The sequence below is a fragment of the Colossoma macropomum genome, unplaced genomic scaffold (assembly GCF_904425465.1).
Source record: "Colossoma macropomum unplaced genomic scaffold, Colossoma_macropomum, whole genome shotgun sequence".
In the NCBI taxonomy this organism is placed as follows: Eukaryota; Metazoa; Chordata; class Actinopteri; order Characiformes; family Serrasalmidae; genus Colossoma; species Colossoma macropomum.
The window spans coordinates 19,192,860-19,218,785 of NW_023494803.1; the positions used below are offsets into that span (position 1 = coordinate 19,192,860).

The window sequence follows — 25,926 nt, forward strand, 5'->3', positions numbered from 1 at the left end:
AAAACACCAGCTGCCCCATAAACTCTGTGAACATTTAATGACAAAAGGAACCAACAGAAATTCTGAATGATTTTTCCTTTTATCGTGGAGTTTATCGAGATGAAGGTATTGTTACAACAGGGATGATATGACTAGGGAAGAGGACACTGTGGCTTGTCAGAATTATTAAAGATAATATCTAACCAAACTAGACTTACTGTAATTGTTAGTGTTTCTCTGTGTGCTAACACTACTTACCCCTCTGCCGTGGCACTTCCCCGAACACTCATGCACTCCAAACACACTGACATTCTGACACTGCCTGTTCAAACACATCTGCGATGGAGAGGAAAAGGCAGAGAGAGAAAGAACTATTGAGTAGGTGTCAGCTGCAAACATCAACTTCACTGACTGAATGTTAGTTCTCTACTTGTTATTGGAGAACAGTACAATGCTATTTGTCATACCATGCCCTCAGCACATTTGGTGCCTGCCAGTACCAGCCCTGGGTCTGGCATGTCATCACCGAGGTACACATGCGTCCCCCTACACAGGATACGCCCACCCTCATGCAGTGGGATGTTGGTTTCTATGGAAACAGCATTGGTACCAATGACGGGCCTGTTGGCACCCCCCTGGCACTGAATTTTCCCGCACTTAGCGTCGCTGTATCAAAACACATACACACACACATAAACACACCAATGAAAAGACAAGAATAATGTTCTTTTGAAGTGCTTAATGTTCTTTTGAAGAATAAATGGGATAATGTGACAAATTGCTCCGAGCTTAACTCAATTTATCAGAAAAGCAGAGGACATTCTTTTGTGTGAGGGATAATCTTGTCATTTACCCACTCTCTCTTTACACCACAGGTTATCCTTCTTTTACTATAGAGCTGTCGTTCATGAAGTAATAATGTCAAACAGGCTGACAAGAAACCAAAGTAAATGACTATACTAACTGATTGAGTAACTGTCCATCTCACGGTGTTCTTTCATAGATACTGTTGAGAGGTTGGTCAGAACCTAGGCAGACATCCTGTTCAACCTTTTTATATTTTATGAAAGGTCACAGGATGTACGTTCGGCTCTTCATTTTCGCTCACCAAGTGTAAACTAAGGCCAACTGTGCGATGTGCAGAGAAAATCACTGGCTAGCCCCATCATCCTCCTAAACAACGACCCTTCACACCTGCCTCTGCTACACTACTACACATGTACTTTATTACACAACCACTGTACATAACCACTGTATATACCGTACCATAATCCTTCTGAATAAAATCACACTTTACTGTAGTTAGTACACATATGCACTAATATATATTGTAATATATATGTATATATATATATATATATATATATATTGTAAATTATATTTGCACTTATATTCACTGCTCAGTCCGCACATACTGTATAAATGTACTTAAGTACTTGACTGTAACATCCTTTATATTACTTACAGATTGTTTGTGTACTGTCAGTTTTATGTCTGTGCATACATATACACTCACAAAGCACTTTATTAGGAGCACTATACTATTACCATGACTAGGAAGGTTGCTGAAGACACTTAACTCATTGTCATGTTCATGAAAACAGTTTGAGACAACTATATCTTTGTGACATGGTGTATTATCATGCTGGAAGTAGCCATTAGAAGATGGGTAACTTGTGGCCATGAAGGAATGCACAAGGTCAGCAACAATGCTCAAATAGCACTGGTCAAATATTGAACACCTCTACTAGCCTGGGCAGTTTGGGTCCATGGATTCATGCTGTTGGCACCAAATTCTGAGCCTACCATCTGTATGCCTCAGCAGAAACTGAGATTGACTTTTTTTCCATTCTGTCCAGTTTTGGTGAGCCTATGCTCACTGCAGCCTCAGCTTTCTGTTTTTGGCTGACAGAAGTGGAAACCCAACTTGGTTTTCTGCTGTTGTAGCCCGTCCACTCAAAGTCTGATATGTTGTGCATTCTGAGATGTTTTATTTGCTCACTACATTTGTACAGAGTGACATTTGTACCACAGAGGTGGAAATGGGCCAGAAAGCACCGGAGTCTAATGTCAGTCATTCATTACAAGCTAGCAAATCTAATTCTAAACAGTCTATGATAACAACTCATTTCCAGCAAGTGTAACTGAACACTGGACATATCAGTCTAGATCACATCATATAAGCTGTACTTTAGTAATCTGCTTGCAAGAGTGGCTGTTCTGAGCATCTGACGCTTTGTAATTTAGTGTCATTAGTGTAGGTTCCATGAAAGAGCCATTATATTTTAAGATTCATTTTTCATTTGCTGTTAGTTTAATGTTTAGAAAATGTGTATACATGTTAGCTTGTCAATCAGCAATGTTTTTGAATATGCAAAGACCCAGATTTTGTTTGTTTTCCGTATTGTTCTTTTCCTGCTCTCCACGGAAATGGTATGATCTGCATTTAAGAAAAATAAATAGGTTGAAGGACCAAAGTTTAAGTTGCAATTAATCTTTTCATGTGGGTGAATTCCCGGTGTTAAATCAAAGCATTAATGATTATATGGTCTTAAAAGAAAATGTCTAGCCTGGACAGAGACCTTTATTTGCAACAATCAGCCAAAACCGATGGTGCAGGATTTGAGTGTTTCTGTGCCTACATCTTTACCAACAAAAGTTGAGGACACTGATTTAAAGTAGCAATGTTAAGCTTCTAAGAAAAACATTCATACTTATAGTGCTTGAAAATACACTACATGGCCAGAAGTATGTCCAAATTATTTAGTTCACGTGTTTCTACCACAACCATTGCTAGTAGGTGAATAAAATCAAAGAAGCATAGCCATGTAACCTCTAAAGACAAGCACTAGCAGTAAAATGGTTCACACTGAAGAGCTCAGTGACTTTGAGCGTGGCATTGTTGTAGGATGCCACCTTTGCCACAAGTCAGTTTGTAAAATTTCTGCCCTGCTTAATCTGCCCCGTCAACTGTGAGTGCTACTATTGCAAAATGGAAGCATCTAGGAGCAACAACAGCTCAGTCACTCAAACTCACAGACCAGGACTAACAAGTGTTGATGCGTAGCATGTAAAAATCACCTATTATGTGTCACATCTCTCACTACGGTGTCCCAAACTGCCACTGAAAGCAACATCAGCACATAAACTATGTGTCGGAAGCTTCATAATTATAGGAGAACGTTACCTACGAGAATGCTTAGTGCCAACGGTTAAGCTGCATGAAGGAGGGATAATGGTCTGGCTGCAAAGGTGGAGCCAACACCATATTGATGCTCATGGTTTTGGAATGTGATGTCCAACAAGCTTATTATGGTGTGGTGTGATGGTCAGGTGTCCAGATACCTTTGTCCATATAGTGTGTCTTGGTATTTTTAATGCAGGAAGTGCACTAGATTAAAGCATTTGTTGTATGATTATACAAATATCTGAATGGAAAGTATTCCCTCAGTAAAAGCCAACAATGTCCACCACTAGGTATACACCACTAGCTACTGTAGCATGACTGGAGTTACTCTCAAAAATGCCAAGCTACTTGCTGGCATTGTCAGAGAGATACAAATAGAGGCTTAGATAGTTAGCAATGTTGAAAAGTTAAAGCTGGTGAAATTTCTGCTTAGCCTATCAATCAGTTTTCTATCACTAGAAACTTGATGACACAACAAAAAAACTACATATACTCTAAGCAGTAAAATTCATAACACACTATAAATGTTCCTACTGTGGCAAAAACTGATGTGAACTTCAATTAGGTTGAATTTTTTCCTTTTTTCCATAAAACCTGTCCAACCTTGCAACCATGCCTATGAAAGAACACATCTGTAGACAGAGCATGTCTAGGTCAGTACTGTCTTGCTCTCTGCGTTGTCTTGAAATTATTTTTTGACTCACACCTGGGCGGTTATAGGCTTTGCTGGAAAGGAAATGATGGACTTCAACTCAGTAGACATTTCTCCTCATTTAGAAGAGAAGACTCCAACTTAATTCAAGACAAAGAAGCCAGTCTAGCAATAGCTAGACAATGTGATGAATATTTAATGCTTTAAGAGCAGCCCACCAACCAGTGCAGCTGGCCAGATCAAGATAACCATTTCCTCTATATTATGTTGTGAATGTAAGCTGAGTCATGCTCTGTAGTCTTCATACTGTTCTGTTGATATCAGCCCCTCGCTGCCTCTGCACTGTACAGTGAGTGAGAATGAAGGCTGTGAATGAGTTATGGAGTGTAGGTGAAGCATACCGTGGTTCACACTTGGCAAAAGAGCCTTTGGAATCCTTCCCACAGTTTCCATAGGGGTCGCCTGCTGAGTTCACCCGCTCAAAGCAAATACCGGGTGCAGGTTTGGCTCCTAGAAAGAAAGGGATAGAGAGAGAGAGAGAGAGAGAGAGAGAGAGAGAGAGAGAGAGAGAGAGAGAGAAAGAATACACAAAGTTAACAAAGAATTCTGATACTTGTTCGGCCTAAATTACACAATTTCCATTTTGTACTTAAATTGTTTCTGTAGTTTTGCACTGGACCTACAAGGCCAATGTACAGTTGTTTGCAAAAGTCTGGGCACATGAGTAAAATAAGGTAACACTACCTCTACAGAGAGCACATGTCTGCACATTTTAATGGACAATTACTGTTTATGTGCTGAATTTAACATTGGGAAAAAAAATAAACACAAAATGTGGCCTGTGCAAACGTTATGGCACATTTTGTATTTCATTTATTTATTTATTTTTCTAGTATGTTAGGTTTGTTCCTTGTAGAGGATGTGTTAACTTAGAAAATCAACAAAACATGTCATTTGACCAGGGGTGTCAAAACTTTTGCATACAACTATAGCTAAACGTAATGGAAGTTATAGTCATCAGTTTAGCTCTGTGTAAACTGTGTGCCTAAATGATCTCATGCTTGTCTCTAACTGAACTGTGTTGCTAAGCAATGTCAAATAGGCTTCCTCAAGTTGTTTCTGATTTTGAATGATATGGTTTTATCTAAAAAAAACTAAACTTGGCTGATTACAATTGGAGGTGAGCTGAAATTTGTGTAAATTTGATTTCTGACACAAAAGGGACATTGCTGCACTTTCACCGTCATGTTTGAGTTTTTTTCTGAATGTAAAACAGGGATGGAATACCGCTTGAACATGTATCAGACTGTGGCCTGTGTCATATTAGAGGCCAGATTTATTAGCCATATGGAATAAATAGCTATCCATGCTGTGATATATGTGTCTTTTGTTAGCTGCACATAATGGGTTACAGAGAACCTTATATTACTATTGCATTTAATGAAATACAGTACATCAATATCTAAAGACATCTGTAAGATGACAAGGATAATCATCTGCACTCTATGGCCCTGTTTCTCAGACATGGATTAAGCCTAGTCTCAAACAAAATTGCAGAGCCAGAGATGAATCGCCACTGGAAATTCTTTTTAGTCTAGGTTTATGCTAAATCTGGGTCTGGGAAACTGGCCCACAGAAAAAAAGACAAGACTCCAACAAAGGCCCTTTGGAGTGTTGCCATAGAAGAACCACTTTTGATTCCCTACATAACCTTTCAATGGATTGTTCTTTAAAGACACATTGTATTTTTTTGTAAATATATGTGAGACAGCACTTTTTCCCTTCCGATAATCATACCTGATCATTAAGTATCGGCTGATACCGAGTACTGATACTGATACAATCCTATCTAACCTAACTAGCTTATATAGATTGGTAATTCACTTTTGGATGAAACCTGTTTATGGCATTCTCTACAGATCCTACCTACTGAGTGGTCCTACCGAACATGCACACATCATAACTGTACCATAGTAACTTAGTTAAAAGTAGCACAACTCATCAAAACATCAGCGCTGTGTCTCCCTCCATGTTGCATGTACATACACACACACACACACATATATATGTGTATATATGTATATATATATATATATATGTGTATATATATATATATATATATATATATATATATATATATATATAGTTGCCCAGATTATATATATATATGGGTCATTGACATGACATGCATTTTTTTGTGCCCAAGCCCCTTAATTTAAAAGCCCCTTAAAGTACTTTAATAAATGCATATATATTTTATGCCATATGTGCTGATTAAATAAATTACTAAAAAATGTAATTTAGTGATATAGAAATCTAAATTAAATAATTGGCTTTCAAAAACAAAGATTTCTACAGGAGTCTGTTTTATTTGAAATTAGTCTGAACAGTCAGGTGGCACAACTATAAAGTCAAATGGTGCAACCACAGCAGTACAGTTTTATATAACTGAAACAGACAATTAAAAGCTTTGATAACAATTACTATATATAAGATATGAAATACACATACATATAAATGCAAGTATATATGCAGATAAAAAAATACACATCATGCCTTTTTTAATTAATATGATAAGCATGCATCAGCTTCTCTAGCTGGATGTTGTTCCATATTCAAATTTCTCACACTCACACACTCGCACTTACATCTCCAAGCGTCAGACTCTGCTATAGTTCAGTAAATATTACAGTCATTTACACTGTTAGCAGCAGCGCTTTTCATCATTGTTTTTGCCAGCTTGGTTGAAGCAACAGGCCACGAGACCCCGCTGTGTGATTTTTACTGCTGCTTGTCAACCCACACCGCTGATGTGTTGTTAAGTTCCGCATGCAGCGAGCATGTGCATCAGAAATAGCTTTGTGGTACTGTCATCGGTATCCCCATACCGATACTATGTTAAAGTGCCAGTACTGGCATAGATACAAATATGGGAACCTTTTAGGAACCTTTATTTTTAAACATGAACATGAACAGATGTCCTATTCCTGACTATGTGCTGTTATGACTAGAAGAACACCACAGATATAGAATATATTCCAGATAACTACCCATTAATTTCCAACAAATAAGCCAATTCATTTATGAATATCTGCATTTTTAAATCAATAATACTCCAATATTGCAATGAGAAAATATTTTATTATGCATAAAAATGAAAACACAATATTTATTTAAACAGTGTTACACAGTTTTCCACTTACCCAGATGTAGTCGATTAGACATTGGAATTCAGCATAACACCTCTCTAAAATACCTGGCCGTAGAGTTCAGGTACACAGCGAAGTTTCTTTTTTTATAGTTTATCGTAAGTCATGCTGTGAAAAAGTAAGCACACTCCGACAAGTCTGTATGACTTCAATGAAGATTTGAGTGCGGTCTGAGCAGTTTTAAGGATGTTATTTATGGAAAAGGTTTGGGTGGCTATTGAAGTTCTAGTGTTTGTTAGTAACTGCCTCGTGGCTCCAGTGCTAAATTAAAGGAGCAAAAATTGGACACCAAACATGTCTGGGCCGATCATTCACAGAATTATGTCAAACTTGATTTTTCGCAGAAACATTCCTTTAACATTTATTGGCCATAACCAGCATAATGAGTCGCCTTCTCAGACATTGAGTCTAGCCCCAGACTACGCAACATTCTGAATGGAGATTTTTCACTGAAACAAAATGTAGTCCAGGACTAGGCTTAAGCGTTGTCTGACAAAAATGCAAAATAATCATTAAAATATAATTATAAAAATAATACTGCACAAGATCATTTAGTTCATGTTTTTATTCCAAACTATAAAATTGAAAATAATCAACACATCCTCTCCAGGAAGCAAACATAAATATGGCATTTTTCTGCAAATAAAAAAAATCAACAAATAAGCAGTAATTGTGTACAACTGTGTTTGCTGCAGAGGATGTGTTAATTTTTGTTTACTTAGAAAATCAACATAACGTAATTTGACCAGGGGCACCAAAACGCTTGCATACGATTGTACTTATTTGAATCTGCATGTTCAAGAGTCTACACACATTCCTAATTATTAATTAGCATTTTAGTGGTGACTCTATTAGTAATGTAACTAACCTGGTCCCCAGAGGGTGATGCATTGCTGTTCATGTGTCTGGCAGATGCCGTTGTAGCAGTAGCCGTCTACATTGTGGCATGTGTGTCCGTCGTGCAAGTAGACGTTAGCTGGGCAATGAGGGCTGGTGCCAGTGCAGAACTCAGGCAGGTCACATACGTTACTGGACTCTCTGCACGGTGTTCCAGCAGGCTTCAGCTACACACACACACACACACACACACACACACACACACACATATACATATACATAAGTCCCAGGCACAAAAAGCACATCACTACAAGTAACAAGAAGCATTAGTCATCACTGAACTAACATCAGAATCAGCTGTGGCACTGAGATTCATGCTTTGAGGTGAAAGTCATCAACTTGTCAGCTAGAAACAGAAGAATGTAATTAGGCCAACAGCTAGATCTAAAGTGACACAGGCAGAGCCATCAAATGATATAAGCAGACATCAGTCAAAAAGTCAGAATACACAATCCAAACAACTGTTTCTGAATTTACACATACAGCTGATATCCATGACATAATAATATAGAACATACCGGATGGAATTTATGTGACAAGCTGTTAAGCTGTAGATATCTGGAAGGCCATGGTAGCCAAAGAGTTTTAGACAGACAGAATTCTTATTCCCATTGTAATTCTCACCTATACTGGCATGTACCAGTTTCTAGGAGTTGGTGTTAGTTTATTCAGTTTAAAATTGCCTTTATTTATTTATTTATTTATTTATGACTACATTATTGTCCATTTTTAAAACAGACACTAAACTCAAGTTTCATAATTTGTCTATACAGAAGCCCGTCAACATCTTTTAGTAGTTAGCTAATAATGTGGCCAAATATGGACTTGAAATGTAACCTTTCAGTAAAAGAAGTTTAGCCAACAAATCAAAAGATGGTGTATCTTGAGCATGTTAAAGCTATACTTAAATTTTTAAAATTTCCAATGAAAAAAGTTGAATTTCTGAGAAATGAGTAATGAACCTGACCAAGGATAAGAAAATATATATAAAACATGCTGTCCTTATGCTGTTATGTTATATTGATCCCATTTGCCATTTTGGTGCCTAGCCACACCCAGTCAGGGAGCAGCTCAGCATCATCAGCAAAGCTGCCTGAGGGTTCATCTTGCGCTGCTTTGAATCATCCCTTAAAGTCTAGAACGTTCATTCAAAAGTCAGAATCGGTTTTCTGTACTCCACCATACATCCTATTGGGTTGATTTCACAGTCTCCTAAGTAGCCCCAAACAGCATATGGCATATTACAGAGTCCTTGACTCTGGCCCTTGAATCCAGCTTCTGGTCCTAGATTTTATAAACACTGGTAAGTATGATGCCACATGGCCAATCAGTTACATCAAAGGTTCTAACTACCAAAAACAGTGCTTGAACTAAGCTCCTCGCACTATATGTTCCTACAATTGTAAACTGCTCACTTAAAAAATGTCAGATACTTTAAAACAACAACAACCTCAGTTGCCCAGATTAATCCACTCGGGGGAGGGGTGCGCAGCACAACTGAAGTCTTAATTGCATCTCTCTTGGCGTTACTTCATAAGCTAATTTGCTCCTACCTCAGATGAAATCGCGTGGGCAGTGCAAAAGGATAGAATTCAAAGAGGAGTCTAAGAGCAAACAGTGGTGAGGCACAGAAAAATATCTAGCCAATTTCCTTACCAATGAGGATTATTATGCTAATGAGAGACAAATCTTTCAACAGCATATATTTTTCAACGAACAACATTTTACTGCAGGGGCTGTATGAACCGGTTCTAATTTTCATAGAAAACATATGCACATGAGGCGGCCAAGTGAGGTTCATGTGGTGCTTTGCTATCAACTGCAGTATTTTTTCTCTTTACAACCAGATCAGTCATCCTAAAACAGTAGTAGTAGCAGGAGAAATAGGCTAGTTCTAAGCTAATCATCATTGGGCTAGTTGCTCTGCCAATTACTCTGTGTAGACCTAGTTGTTATTTCTCAAGTGTGCACAGTTTTTTCTTAAAGCTCTCACAATCAAGTGGCAAAGTTGCTGACAACTGCCTCAAAGGAGAAATAATATTGTTCTTCCAAGCTGTTGATATTGCACTGATAATATCGGCATACTGCCCCAGTCTAGCAGTGACACAGACGGCCTCTGGGGTAGAGGTCTACTCTCTCTCCCTCTCTCTCTCTTCAGTCAGTCAATGAGCCTCGCTCTCTGATTTATGTGTCTGGAGCCCTCGGAGGAAATTCACTGTGTAGTTTCAGAGCGTAAATGACAGTTCACGTTGCGCTCACTAATGGGGCAAAGAGAATGCGTTTTCCATGCTTTTCCCTTTTTTTCCTCTCAGAGAAAAAGAGGAAGTGGGAGGGAGAGAGAGCAAGAGAGAGGGAGGGAGGAAAAAAAGAGACGAGACGAGATCAAACGAGTACCTGGCAGTTCACGCAGCACTGTCCGTGGGCACACACAGCGTCTCCTTTGAGAGTGCAGGTAGTAGCATTGCAGCAAGGGTTCATACACTCCTGAAAAACACATACATACATACAAATGAACAACATTTTTAGACAAGAACGTTAACCCTGCTTTACCTACATTCAACAATTTTAATGTGTCAAAGGAGAATTCCACTTATTACTACGAATTTCTGTATACTTGAGTCTTTAAGATGTAATTACAGTCATTCAGAGTGGTTTGGTGTAAAACACTGTTCTAGAGAAGCTTCCAGAGTCAGAACTGTCCACAGCGGTGGTGATAGGAACCAGAAGTGTTTAATGCACGTTGCCGTGAGGAGCTTAGAAGGTGCGGCCATGCAAAGTGACTGTCAAGGGGGGTCCCACTCCTGAGCAAGGACACTCATTGTTGCCGTTGCTGCTAATGATATTGCTTTTATTAGTGTAGTTGAGTTGCTTAGAGGAGGGTAGGCTTTGTAGTGTAACTAGTACTTAGAAGTGTTTTCCCTCCTCATATTATCCATGTTACCCCTTTTCAGTGTTACGTTTGGGAGAGTGCTGGGCTGGGCATTTCTTGCTGTCTGTTTAAGAACCTGTTCAAAATAAAATAGAGTATTTGCCCACATACACAACGTTTTCTGCGTATTCTTCTACACTGATGCTACAATACTTTATAAAATCCATTCATGGCTGAGAGATACATGCAGGAAATTGTAAGGTAAAACAGTGCTCAATGAAAACCTTGGTGTTCAATGATGTTATCAGATTGAACACTATTTTACATTATTAACACATTAACACATAAACATCAACATATAAAAACTCAAAAGACATTTGTAGGTTCATTGGTTGTTGTGAATAGTAAACAAAATGGCTGTATTTGTGTTGTTGACACGGTGGCCACTGGTTCCTCCTGTTTCACTCTCACTGTAAAGAAATCTGAATTGGTAAATTTCTGTAGGATGTACCATTTCATATCAGCACACTCTGAATGACTTTGTTTACATCGCAATAATTCAATTACGCAAATTAAAAAAAATGGTGAAATTGGTTCTCCTTAAACTATGAAATGATATTTTAACTTAAAATCTGCAGCCAGAGTAGTTGGAACACATGTATGTCTATGTTAGCCACAGTAAAATGTATCAGCATGTAGAATTAGAGCTTTCTCTGTGCTACAATATTTTCTATCACTGTATAAAATAAGCATGCTGCTGCCTTTATTGTTGGATATCCTGTGAACGGAAATCAGATCACTTAAGACTTATTACTGATTTGTTTAATCAGAGTAGCAAAAAAAGTGACTGAAGGGTCATATTTAAATGTTCTTATGTACATTGGCGCAAAAAAGGTTGCAACAAAATAAAACATCTACCATAACATTCTTTACATATAAAAATATGCAAATCACATCAACTGAGAAGAGTAAAAGGTAGAAATAGCTCGAGTTGTGTCTTGTGTGATAAAACATCAGAAAAGATCTATACTGCCACAACAGAAAAATGTTGGCTCAGATCAATGCCACACATATTGAGGTGCATGAAACCCGGGAAATATACTGTAATACAACATCAGATACAGTCTAGACTGCACTACGGTCAGTGGCTGTGATATTTTTACATGGTTTGCCTTTCCTCTAGAGGAATCTCTCATGTCTGCTAATCCTTTAACAGCTTGTGCAAAACCGTGGGAACATTATAACAGATGAAAACAACAGCCTTTGAATAACAATCTTTTGGTCGGTGTTAACACGTATGGTTTCGATTAGCGGTCCATGAGAGGACCCTTCGGTGCTGTTATTGTTTTAAAGAGAGATCTGCTATTTTGAGACATTGATCTCACTGTTCGACGTGCATATGTTTCATGTTTGTGTGCTACCAGGGCAGAAAAGGTGCGGACTTTATCAGCAGTCAACAGTTAAAGGAAAACAAGTGACGCACTAAATTCACTTGATTCAATTGTGCGCCACATATAGTGCTGAGCAAAAGTCAGAGACCACTAATTCATTTATTTAATTTCCAATCAAAACAGCCATTTAGTTGTTCATTTTCAGCATCAGACATAAGCAGGAAACAAATATTTATCAGAAAATTACACAGAAGCTTCAACAAACTAATCACAATATCACAATTTTCAGTATTCAGTGTGTCCACGCTTTGCCTTCATTACAGCTTCGGTCCTTTTAGGAGACTTGCTTTTAGTTTTGCAAAGAAATCAGCAGGGATATTTTTCAACACTTCCAAAGTTCAGTCTTAGAGTTGGTTTCTGCTTCTCATGATCCAAGTAATCCCAAACACATCAATGATGTTGAGGTCTGGGGTGGCCAGTACATTGTTATGAGAACATCAGCATCTTCTTTGTTAGACTTGTCTAGCCAGACAAGATCTCATAAAGAGAACGTCTGGGGGCAGCCAGAGAAATCCCAGGCTAAATGTTGGTGGAAACAGACTTATCAGGATGGGAATAAAGGGAAAGGTTCTAAAGCAATTCACCACTTTGTGAAGGCGGAGTACTAAGTAGGGGTGATTTTTTGCTTGTCAACATTGTCCGATTAACAACAACCCTAATTTTAGCCCATGTATATAACATAAGTGAGCATGGTTGAGATGTGGGGAAGACCACATTACATGCGGTAAAATAAACATTACCTCTTGCAAAGCAAAATAGATTAGTTAGCTAACAATAGCCTTTTGGTAGCTACCTTGATTTGCTTGCATTATCAGTTGTACTCCAGATGTGAAAAAAGCTAAAAAATTTGGAATGGGTATACCCTGTTTAAAGCAGGACTCCTTCTGTGATTTTTCTTTTGTCTATTTCCTTTTCTAACAGCTACACATCCTTTCAGACCCATAGCATTGAGTTGTCTTCTAATAGAATGTCTGAAGCAAGAGTGGACAGTTTTGGTGGTCTAAGTCCCATTTTCTCTGTATCTTTTAATAATGTTTTGAACTTTAGTTTTGGAAACTCCTGTTTTTGCCACTTATTTTCCTTTAACGTTCCCCTTCCTTATGCAAGTGGATTAGCGCATATCTAATCTGCTCACAAATATCTTCTGAAAAAGAATAACTTGTATTTAATGGTTGTTTTTACAGGAAATTAAACAGATGATGTGTGGTCTCTTCTGCACAGTACTGTATATGTCAAAATATATTACATCAACACAGTATTGTCCTACTTTTGGCAGTAATTATATTCATTGTTTTATGTTTTATTCATGTGTAATTGATGTACACATCTGAATCAAGTAAACTGACTGCATTACCTTCTTCAGTCAGTGCATTGTTGGCTGGAGGCCCACCAGGTGTGTGTTTGCTTAGAGGAACTTATTAAAAACACTAGGTTCACTTCACACAGGACACAATTATGCCACGGGTGTTTCTCTCACTCTCTCTGTCTGTTTGTCTCTTTCTCCCTCTTTCACTCTTTCTTTCCTTTAATAAGGCCCTGGTGTGCTGGCTCTGGGCCTGCAGCATATGTTGGGTCAGGCTTGACCTCTGTTGGCCGAGAGAGAAATCTCTTTACAGGCAATCTGACGTCAGCCTATTGTGTGTGTTTGCGGACCTTGAAGAAAGGAAGACAGAAAGGGGTAGGGCGGTGGTCTCTCATCCTTCTAGCCAACACACAAGCTCCATTGCTGGGCATCCATCTGGTGCTTGGCATGTACACGCTAGATCTCTCCAGATGTGCGAATGTGTTGTTTCTCTTAGAAAGCCTGTCAGTTATTTGTGCATGATATAAAGAACACACATTGGCTCCTGGCCTTGTTCTGTTGCAACCAAGTCCAAAACCAATACTCCGCCTGACTCAACCAACAACCTTCTAATCATCTACCTGGCGAACCATCAAGGCCTTCAGTGAAGGTCCAGAATAACCAATAGGAAGGATGAATGCACGCTATACTGCATTCTTATAATGTTATTAGAAGTGTAGCTTGTGAAAGTGTAAATTTGTAGGAAAAAGAAACAGCAAGACATTGTTCAATGTTCAATACGATTCCAAGCCAAATTTGCCGTTAAAAAGCGACTGTCACGATTTAGTAAATAGACACAACGGCCCTGTATGAGATCAGAAGGGTGGATAATGCTCTTTTGCACTTTGGCCTCATTTCATATGCATTTATAGGTGTTTTCCTCTCAAAGCACAAAATACTGGGGGAGATTATGATAATGAACCACCTACTCTGATGTGAGGTTGACAGTAAATACTGACTGTGTGCTGTTTAACACCTGAGTAAAGCTTGTCTTATTTTTGCCACTAACATGGCTGACATTGTTTGCGCTTAGAGAGAAAACAGAAGTGTACATACACTTTCATTTATTTTAGATAGAAAAAGAACATTTTGTGAATGCCTGCCATGACACATTCTTCTAAATGACAGAAATGAAAAACCTGAAACCAAATCATTTTAGTAGAACAATGTTCCTAACTGCTATTTCCTAAAAACTTTGGACATATTTTACACTCATCAAAATGTCTGAGCAGGTTTTGCCTAAATAATGATCTGACAGTTTTCTTTTCCAAACAATAAAACATGTTAAGCGCATATTGAAAGTCGTTTGTCTGTGCGATCCTGCATTACTAAAGCTAACTGTTACTTTGTGCATGCTGTGGCTTTTGTGCACACTGCAGCATAAATGCTTTACTACTTCAGAAATCATGTACTTTCTCAATAAGTAATGACTTATATTTTCAACTTAATAACTTGTAATTATTTTTATTATTATTCTTTCTATCTATTATTTTAGTATTTCAAATTAATTAGTCACAATTTGAACCAGTATCTGAGAGGGATGAAAGCAGTTCTGCCACAATTATTACATTATTGCCTGATCGCAGTTACTTAAAATAATCAGAATTATTATTTGTTCTGACCACAATTATTTTCCACAGTCATTAGTTTTCACAGTCATATGATATCAAAACAAGTATAATGTATGCTGGATATGTTTTTATTAGTTGGCTTGAGCCAAATAAATGTTGATAAAAGAGATTACTTTTTTCTTCTGACTTTGTAACTTAAAGTTCGACTTTTAGCTCTGTGCTATACTACATTTATGGGGGAAGTTGGTTTGTTAATTTGATAGCTAATATAGTTAATGCTAATTGTCGCATGTATACTTGCAGAATAAGTGTTTTTTTCTCTCACATTTTCTCTGTCCCAAGAGAAACATGTAAGCTTTGGTTGACTGTCTTACTGTAGACACCTGTTATGGCCAGTACAGTGCAGTGTATCATCTGTTGTTAGCTGCAAAATAAAGTGCCAACTAAACAAGACTGCTAATAAGCCATGTAGCTCCTTTGGACTTGCACTTAATCAGTTGCAAAAAAACAAAACAAAAAAAAAAACCAGACAATTAAATCATTATTCACAATTATTTATACAACAATTAATCATAGGCTTAACTATTAAAATGGTGAAAGACCTAATAATGAGTCTTTTTTTTCCATCCTACCTTGCGGAAAACAAGCTTTCATACAAAAAGCATGTGAGCCTATCAGGGTTTTACATTGTGCTGGTCAAACATTAACTATGAATCCACATCTGTGTTAATTTGCATTGAGGTTATCAGTCGATAAGCCACTCGACAGGCCACTCCCCCATCGCAAAGTGTCAGTAGGCTGTCAGTAGGCCTAATTATGGCCTCTGATTGTAAATCTAGCCCCTTAGCATCTAATTGTCTTGACATGAAGTTGCAAAAGTTATAAAATAACTAAAGTTTGGAAGGAGGACTAGAGACCCTCCTTCAGCTGGAAACAGCAAACCTTGATGTAAAAACATAACGGGGTGCGAACAGAGAGACCAAAGTCTCTGAGTGAATGAATGGGAGAAAATGGAGGAAATACCTGAGTACCCTGAGCAAACTGCTGTTTGGTGAATGTAGGTCGCAATATAACAAACCGACTGTCCTGTCATTTACCTTTAACAAGTTTTTATCACATATCCATTTTTAATGAGCCACGATGCGTCTAATATCAAAAAAGAAAGGTTTTGTGAGATGAGTCTCATTAGATGATGTAACAGTTTGGGTTCATTTATGGCACTGCATCAGCGTCTCAGAAAAAGTATGTAATAATCTACTGATACTTATCTGTATACTGTTCTTCATTGGGCAGGGTTTCTCACCACATTTCTAGAATTCTCTCTCCTCTTACAATCAATCTCTTCTTCTTTTGATGTTCTGCTCCTGGTGTGGTAATTACTTACACTGCCTGTCAACAGCTTAGGGAAACCATGCCTTCTTTTAAAATGTTCCTCTATTTTATTTGTAAGAAAAAACAAAATAAAGTAAGAAAAAAAATGCCTGCAAAAGTTTTAGTAACACAAAACATCTATTTACTAAACCATTGTATTTTACAACACACAGGTTTATGTGCATCAAAATGTCTCCTGTATGTCATTACTCCCAAGATAATACTTCTGTCAGTTGTTGATTCATTTTTGAAGAAAAATGACAAGACCTAAGCAGCTTCTACACAATATATTGCATGTTCTTGCAAGTTATTGCAGTATATTGCCAACAGAGTAAGAACAGGCAAAACTGATTTATTAAGAACATTTTTAAAACCAAGGTGTCTGTAAACTTTTGACTTCTTCCATCTGCGGTCGCAAAGAATATACATCAATATGTATAATAGACTTCATCCATTCATTGATGATGGCATATTTCAATATCTTGCCATCACTCTGTGTTGAATACTTCATGTCTGAGCAACAATACACTTGATGGAGTGCTAGTGAGTGACTCACCAAGCAGCAGACAGTCGATGGGAGGAATGGTTGAATAATTAATAAGCGCTGTAACCCTTACCTCTAGCTCTCCACAGTCACACTCCTCTCCTTCCTCCACGTAGCCATTGCCGCATTTCTGTCCTCCATACAACACTTTGACCTCTGGCATGTTGTAGAGACACATGCCTACTCCCTTCTCCAGACTGGCAGCAAGGTCTTTCTTACTACAGGTACTGAACACTGTAGGGAATGGGTACCTGAGCAGAGAGAGAAGACAGAGAGAGAAAGAGAGGAGCATGAATATGGGGTATGCATTTGGGGTCTCATCCTCACCAGAGGGATATAAAGTGCCCCTGCAATGGGCTGTTGAGCAGGGGAACTGCGTTCTGAAATGATGGAGCTCCATCCAATACCTTTGGGATGAGCTACGGTGGAGTTTCAACATCAGTAGCTGACCTCACTAATGCTCTTGTTGCTGAATGCAATCAGATCCTCACAGCAATGTTCCAGCACCCAGTGAAAGCCTTCTCAGAAGAGTAGAGGCTGTTACTGCATCAAAGGGGGGACAAACTCCCTATTAAAAGACCTATATCATAAAAAACTGCATTTTCTAAAAAAACTGAGGACTGTGATACATACATCAAAATATACCATTCACTCCTCAGTCTATATGCAGTCCATATGGAAACTAAGCTGCAAAAAACAGCCCAGTATGAATTCACTTTCTTGTGATTGTTTTTGTGATGTCATGGAAACCAATGCATTTGCATATACCCATCTATTCAGCCTACTGCAGCCCATTCAGGCTGAAGTTATAGGGAGTGTTTCAGCCCAGACTGCTTTTTGAATGATGCAGCCAATCAGAACAGATGGCATTTAGATCAATTAGTCTTAAAGACACTGTAACAAAACAGTCTATTTAATCCTAAGGAATAAAGAGAGGGTGGAAATTGTCACATAAAATGAATAGCTTTTGGTTCATGGAAAATCTTTTGGTAAATCAAGTGGGGAAAAAATTAAATACATAATAAATTTTAGTATATAGGCCTTTTAATACACTTAATTTCGAAAGAACTATTAGACAAGCAGATGTTCACAAACTTTTTAGGGTACATTCATTGAATATACCACTAGTAGATCTGAAATTGCTAGTAGATTTGAAGAAGCACCCACTGATACTTTAAAGTAGCTAATCTTAACTGAAAGGGTTTAAGATCTTAGTTGACAGTTGACGGTCAACACAATTGTATATGTAGTTCTTTACACAAAGTAAAATCCATCTTTGCTGTCATACTAACCTACATTGTGCCATAGCTGATGCTACTGTAATAATGGACTTACCATGTATTTGTGTAAATTGCAATTTTTGGGTAACACTTTACTTGAAGGCTACCTACTTAGGGACTTCATAGCACATGCATAAGCAGTCAATGACAGATTTTGTAAAGAAGTATTTGAATATTAATAAACAGCTTACTCCAGTAATTGCAAGGTGACCTACAATGTTATATGAAGTAAATTACATTATATTTACATAAGGGCCCTTAAACTAAAGTGATGGACATTTGTTCCACTTATAACATTGTTACGAAGCATCATTCCTAAGCAATGGAATTTGATTCAGACCACCACAAGGTCTATGAAAGATCTGATGCCCTCAAACTAAAGTGATAATTTTCGTATATATTTTCTGGAGTGTCACAATACGCATGTTAATATCTTTTTTTTTCGATATAGGTGTCATGAGATGATTTGCGCTGGGAATCAAATACAGTTAGATTTCATGCTATAAAATGCATGATACTGGGAACGCCTTCTATAGTTCTATTTGGCACAATGTAAAAAAAAACACTGTGCAGTTTTTGGAACTGGAAAAAAACTGGTCTGGTTTGCCTACCTTGAACAAGGCAGTTAGCTTCTTATTTGCCAGCTTCTTTTTTAAATTTTCCATTCCAGTTTTAATGGTGCAGCAGATAACTTCAGCTTTGTCTTCTGTGAATGGTTGATTAGCTAAGCTTTTTAAAATGGCAAGCAGAGAGAACAAGCTTTAGCCTCTTTTATCTTCACATTCATCTCCTGTTTGGGAACACTTCAGTTTCCCGGTCGAGTGCAATAATGATGGGAAAAAGTGGTAGAGTGAACAGTGATAGTGTGCCAACACTGTGCGAGTATCAAGTACCCATGCTAATACAACAAATATGCTAACTCATCTGTGAAGACATCAATCAAATGTCTCAGTTACCAAAGTAAGCAGAGACCGCGAGTCGCGGTGGATACCTCTCCACGCAAGACTGAAACAGCCGCCAAGTGCCAATTCTGAACTGGCAAACCAAATAACTCCACAGGGATACTCATAGCTTCTGATCTGCACCTCTACTTGTAGAGTGTCTTGAATTACGCACTTTGCTGGGAGTGATTGAGTCACATTAGAAAATAAATTTTCACACTCATTTCAGCCAGAAGAGCCACACAAACACAAGACCAGATTGTAAATGAACTTAAAATGCTTAGAGCCATAATAAACATGTGTTCGTCAAACACACATGCAACATGTAATCTTGCACTTTTGTGTACTGTTTTTACACATTTGATGTCTTCTAAGATTATGGCTATTCTAAAATAATGCCAGTTATCACTTAAACAAGCACTGCTGTCTTTTTGGGTTGGTAAACAAACAAACACACAAACAAATAAATGTGGTTAATTATATTAGTATTTCTCTTCTAATTCTGTATCGTACTGTGAAGTTATATTAATAATAATAATTTTAATATTTTCCCATAGGCAATGTGGGAATATTCTAACATTTTCCCATATGCAAGAATATACATGTATTCCTGTATATATTTTACTTGAGTACAGTTTCACTTTGCTTGCCTCCATCTTATTTTTATGTCCTGCCTTGTGTAGTCCCACAGTGATATGCTGCAATAGTATTACACTAGTATATGAGAGTGAGGTGTGTAATGGATCGTTACATTATTGTGCATGTGTGTGTGGTCTTGATCATATATTCATTCTTTTACAGCATCCATGGGGAGGCAACATTGTATCTTGCCTGGAGTCCCAAAATGTGTACGGACAGGGCTGGGGTGAAACAAAAAAGTGAGGGCTGTTATACACTATAAATACAGCAGGGACATGAAGGTAGAAAGAAAAACAAAAAGCATCTGAAATGCTCCTAACAATGTTCATAACCAGTGTGCAGAGCATATGGGGCAGCAGGACACATCTTCAGTTTGGCTCACAGCTCAGTACAAGGTGCTGTCTTTTCCTTGGAGACTGAAATCCGGCAGGAGAGAAGCAGAGAGGAACAAAGAGGCAGAAGCTCTTAGCCCAAAGTGCTGTGTTGAGTCCAAATGTTTGGATGTGCTGAGCTCTGCAAAATGATGATTCAGGAGGACAGTATTTTTGGATGACTTCACATTTCCTGGTAACCCACCCTTGGGATGTCATATAAACTCCTAACATAACCGTGTGTTATGCCAGTAACCCAGTCAAACATGCAAAGGCAGTCTGGGTCAAAAAGTTAACATGGTCTCGCCTTTGGTGCACAAAGGCTAGCAAAACAGGGATTAGCATATGACCTTACTCCCTGACATTCACGCTTCAAACCGCAATGAGATATCATGCTAAGCTAGCCGAGCAGAAGACCATATGGTGACAGCTCATGGTTGAAATGCTCATTATATTCATGTTGCGAATCCCTCCCCAAGAGCATGATTATACGCTAAACCAGTGATGTCTCTGACCCCAGCTTGACCACGCCACCCTAATGACCAAAGCAGCGGGTCTGAGGACCGTTCTGGGTCTTTCATGCAAAGAACCGTTGCTGCCAACAAGCTTGCATGAAAGCTGCGGCGGCGCGACTGATCAGAGAAGGGAGCGATATAAGCTCATTTGTGTCTAGTTTGCATCTCGTTTTTGAGGCCATTCCCTTCGAATGGCTTGCAGAGGATTCTTCACAGTCTGCTGCGGCCAGACACCCTAAGACTCTGCTCCGCGCTGACTCACCCAAACAAGCTAATGAACATTCAGTGAGCACTCACAAATACGGCCAGCTGCCTCATGATCAAACATGCAAACCTTGAATTTTCAGAACTCTGAAAGCGAGTCTCCTCTTTCGCATTAATAATGCTTCTGCAGGGATGCATGTGAGGCAGGGATTAAAATTTTAATATTCATAAAGGTAATGGGGCCTAGCACCACCCACTGGGCATTTACCACATGCTGTTTATTTTAATCCTAATTGTTTATGGTTAAATGAGGCCTAAGTTGTAATGTTGGAATGTTACACACTGAATAACTGTAAACTTTTACGCTACAGGGTTGTTGCTACAAGAGTGTCTGGGGGGATTGTTGACCATAAAAGAAAGTTCCCCAGTGCCAAAGAAAATATTACAAAAAGTAAGGTTGTCAAGGCCAACTGCACTTGGTTCTTGCATGCTCATTATTTTTTTCCACCTGTAATAAATTAAAAACGGGCAAATCTCTCCCTAAAACATTCCATTTTTTGGTGGATGCTATCGCCATGGCAACATTTACGTGGCTGCATGCTGTTGTCATTCGCACAAAAATGCACAGAACTACTTTTTTTAATGCCAGCATGTAGACATGGCATTTGCCTGCTTTATTGTTTCTCCTGATTGTGGGAACTTCGCTAAGCTCTGCTAGTTTCTATAGGCTACTTTCATAGTAAACAAGTTGTAGCACTCGACTGGGCTAGAAAACAAGCATCAGTACTGAAGTGGAAAAGTGGAAAAGTAACATGAAAAGAATCTTAGACCATTCTCCCTAGACATCTATGTCTAGTGCTGTGAAAGGTTTAAATCTTGTTAATTTGGTTTGGCCGCTGTGGTGCGCTGTAAGTTGGTGTAGCATTAGGAAGTTAAATGCAAGGTAAACAAATTTTTGAAACAGTACCAGTCCCCAGTGATGGTAAAAACTCATTTATGAGCAGTTTAGTTTATTGATTTATTTCAGGCAAAACACCACAAGACACTAGTATTCCCAAACGTAAACACAATTTTTGAACATGCTGGGTAATGAGATATCATACTTTAATGTGACATTTATTGTACCTAGCACATTTAAGAGAGTTCCTGAAAAGCAGCTGTACTGGTTAAACGTGCTCAGTGTGGCAGAAAGATGTCATGCTTCAGGATGGAATACTGACCAGAGCAGTGGGGCCAGACGGTAAAATACTTGTGACATTTGCACATTTGTTCTTTCTTACTAGATTAATTACAGTTACGTGGCCAAAACAAAGACGACAGTATATTATGACCACAACTTTTACTAAACTGTACTTTATGTTCTTTTATTTGACAAAGATTAAGCTTTACCTCGGATGGTATCACTGTGCTTGCTCGCATGTCTGCTCCAGTGTAAGGGACTGTCACAAAATTACTGGACAAAAAGGTAAAGGAAGCCAGGTTTAACTGCATATCGCATTACTTTCCTCACAGGACTCTGTTACTGGCACAGGACATGTAATGGGTAATGGATAATTTGGCTATAATGAAGTTTGCTAGTTGCGTAGTTGGTGTGCAAACATTGTCAGCCTTAATGCCTGTTAGCTGGCCCCCTCAACCTGTAACCAGCCCCCCTCAAAATTAAATGAAATTCTGGCTACACCACTGGATAGTAGTCATCCTGTTAAAGATTTATTCCAGCACCATACAAGGTTTGTATTCAACACAGCTAGACATTTAACTCTGTGGATTAGCAGGTAATTATTAATGTGCTCATGACAAGTGAAAGAGAGAGATAGAGACAGTGGGAGACGGAGCTCAGCTAAGCAAAGGACGAGGTTTCTTTCAACCACAGTAAAGGTTAATCATAAAGGCGACCAACAGATATCTCATACTTGCTCTCTGTGTGTCATATCTTTTCACAGCTTGATCCTTAATCAGGATGAAGATTTAATGAAAACATATGGCATCTGTTTGAGCTGAGATTTCATTTGGCCAGCCAGCGACATTTTACCATCAACATCTAAGAACGCCGCCTAAGGGACTTCCAATTTGGTGTCTGCAAGGTCACAGTTACCCTGAACATATGCCTTTTATGTCCTTTAGTCAATCAAATGATGACATGATCTAGCACACAAGATATTAGGCCAAATGATGGCATTTACTTACATCTCATTCACAGTGGAGCAAAGGTTTAAAAGCCACCATAGCGGAGGTTCTGAATCAGCACAAACAAAATACAACAAACAGCCAAAAGCAACAAGAACCTTCCAGATCAGTATGCTGCAAAAAACTATAGGCTAAACTGTCACAATAAAATCTGAACTTTTGTAATGCCTTCCTGAGAAACATTTCTTTGTCTCTGTCATGTAAAATTTGTCTCTGAGTAGCTTCTCTAAGAACTGTAATAGTGAACAGCCCTTATTGCTGTAATAAGTGCGCAATCAACCATACTGGTCCTACTATGAGGGGATTGCGAGTTTGATCCCTGATGTTGATACAGCCCTATGCAGCCAGAAGTCCAAGAGACTACAACTGGCCTCATGCAATTTTGGTGGGTACGATGGCCCTCCCTCTCCCCATCACACAGTGCAATGTTAGCCAGTGTAGGCATCTGTTAGCTGACATAACAGAACTGGCAGTTAGTGCTCTCCTCCAAGCATGTCCAACATTGGTGGCCACATGAAAAGATGTGGGAGAGCTTCGTATGACTCAGAGGAAAGGCATACTAGCCTTCACTCTCCTAGTGCTGGTATCATCATGTGATGGGGGGAGACCTAACTCTTGGATAAAATTAGATATGGCAAAACTGGAGCGAACATGCCTTTCAATAAAAAGAGCTGATTGTCTGTTGGTAAAGGTGCAGGCTAACTACTAGTGATTTTAAATATGTTTTTGTTAGTGTGACTTTTAGTTTAGTTCTCTATTTCAAGATACTAGAGTCTGCCAATTGACAGAGGTGGACTAAGAAAGAAAATCTTCCTCAATGTGCTTTTTATTCTTACTATATACTGAATCAGAATGTTAAGATTAATGTTTATTCTTCAAAAAGCCTCTTAAGCGTTTTTTTCATTTCTTTCTCAACCTCTCTTATAAGAACAATGGGCCTCATTCATTCCTTCCTTCATTTATCATCTAAGCTGCTTATCCTCCAGGTTCACCTTGGGGGGGGGTTGGAGCCTATCCCAGCACTCACTGGGCAGAAGACAGGAAACACCCTGGACAGGTCACCAAAATACAAAAAGCTTTTTCCTAAATTTGTTTTTCAGAAAAAGTCTATGTTAGATTCATGATGTGTTCTTAAGCTACAGATTTGTTCGCACCTTTGTGCTCTTGAGTGTGTAGATTCTAGATACTTGTCTTAGAATGTAAGAATTGACAGGGTAAATCTCTTAAACTGTAACCTCTAATGAGTTCCACAACATATAATTCCTAAAATACTATTTTTAGTTTCCTCCAACATAACTTCTAGTTCTTGTTTGATAATTATTTGAATGTTTGGTTGAATTTTGTTGTACTTTAATTCTGCTGTCATCAGGAGCTGATGTGATTAAACTGAATATCAGAAATATGATGAAATTTCTGATCATCTGTAAAATGTTAAATGATATTGATGGTCTACATGACAAATAACCAATAGTCTACATAAGAAAACAATCAAGATTTTCTTAAGAAAATACATAAGGCTTCAAGAGCATATTTGAGATTGCATATTTTGAGACAATTCTGGTAAAAAACAAAAAAAAAGTTTGGGAAAAATTGTTTTTTAGAGGATTCTCATAAACGTCTTAGTGTTTGTCATAAGATCCTTCGTAAGTTCTTTCTTAGAAAAGCTTTTGTGAATCTGGCCCCTGGTCTTGTACAACTGGAAATAACTGCCCAGGGGAAACTCAGTGAACAGGCTCTCCTACATGGATTGTGTTACAGAACAGAAGCTTCTCTCAAGCAAAACTGAGAGAAAATCTGAAGAAATGTTGAGCAGAAACCTGGACAGAGCAGAAACATAGAAAGCAGGAAAGCTAAAAGTCCAGACACAAAACACTGAACACTGAAACCTAAACACTGGGAAAGACTAACTAAAGAAAAACATAAACTTAGGAAAATGAGGGCAACCAAACGAGAGGTCCAAACACATTGTTTGGCAAAACTAAAAATGCACAGCAGGACAACAGAGCAAACAACAAAGGGATATAAATACACAGACATGCAAAGAACAGCTGGCAATAATGATCTTGAGGAGGGGTTACAGACTACACGCAGGTGAGACTGATGACAAGGGGATGAAGAATGACAATGGGCAGACTGGGAAAAGGGCAGAGCTTACGTGACAGAAATGATCTCACACTTCTAAACAGTAGGGTTTGATCAGCAACCTCTTATGCACAGATCATCAGAACTGCCTATTATATTGCTTTGGGAAAACCTAAGGAAAAATAGGCAAACAATGACTGTAAGTTCACTGATGCTGGGAAACTGCACCAGGGCAGGTAAGATCACCTCACTCCTGATTCTGGAGCGTTCCCCTCATGACCTCTTGTTCCTTTAAGCCTGCACTTTTCCTGCCTATTCATCCTTGCACTTCCATTCAATTGAACAGGACCTGTTTCTTCCTCTAGTTCAGAGGAACCTCAGTCAAAGGCGAGAGCACAGCTCTCTGTTCTCATTTTGAAAGGAAGCAGGGGTTCTGGTGGAAATCAAACCTCCATGACTCAGAAGTGACTGTCACCAGTGCCAGCGAAGCAAAATAAACTCTCAGAGGATGAAAGAGAGGAAAGAGGTAGGGAGGGATGGAGGGAGGTGCTAGGAGGAGGAAATGTTTGCCATGAACAGCTGCGCTCCCTTGGGGGAAGGGGGTGCAGGGTGGAGGTTCAGCCAGCTCTAGGGCT

At 38.7% G+C, this 25,926-nt stretch overlaps 1 protein-coding gene across 1 annotated transcript in view; it reads right to left on the bottom strand.

The window, feature by feature from the left end:
- Positions 1-25,926, bottom strand: part of adam12 (ADAM metallopeptidase domain 12) — a 184,790-nt gene that overhangs the window by 24,562 nt on the left and 134,302 nt on the right. The window contains exons 12-17 of the mRNA XM_036592898.1: positions 17,146-17,323; positions 10,319-10,408; positions 7,896-8,091; positions 4,220-4,328; positions 447-645; positions 238-315 (exon numbers count right to left, since the gene is read on the bottom strand). Coding sequence (XP_036448791.1) covers positions 238-315; positions 447-645; positions 4,220-4,328; positions 7,896-8,091; positions 10,319-10,408; positions 17,146-17,323 — 850 coding nt within the window. The remainder of the gene's footprint in view (positions 1-237; positions 316-446; positions 646-4,219; positions 4,329-7,895; positions 8,092-10,318; positions 10,409-17,145; positions 17,324-25,926) is intronic.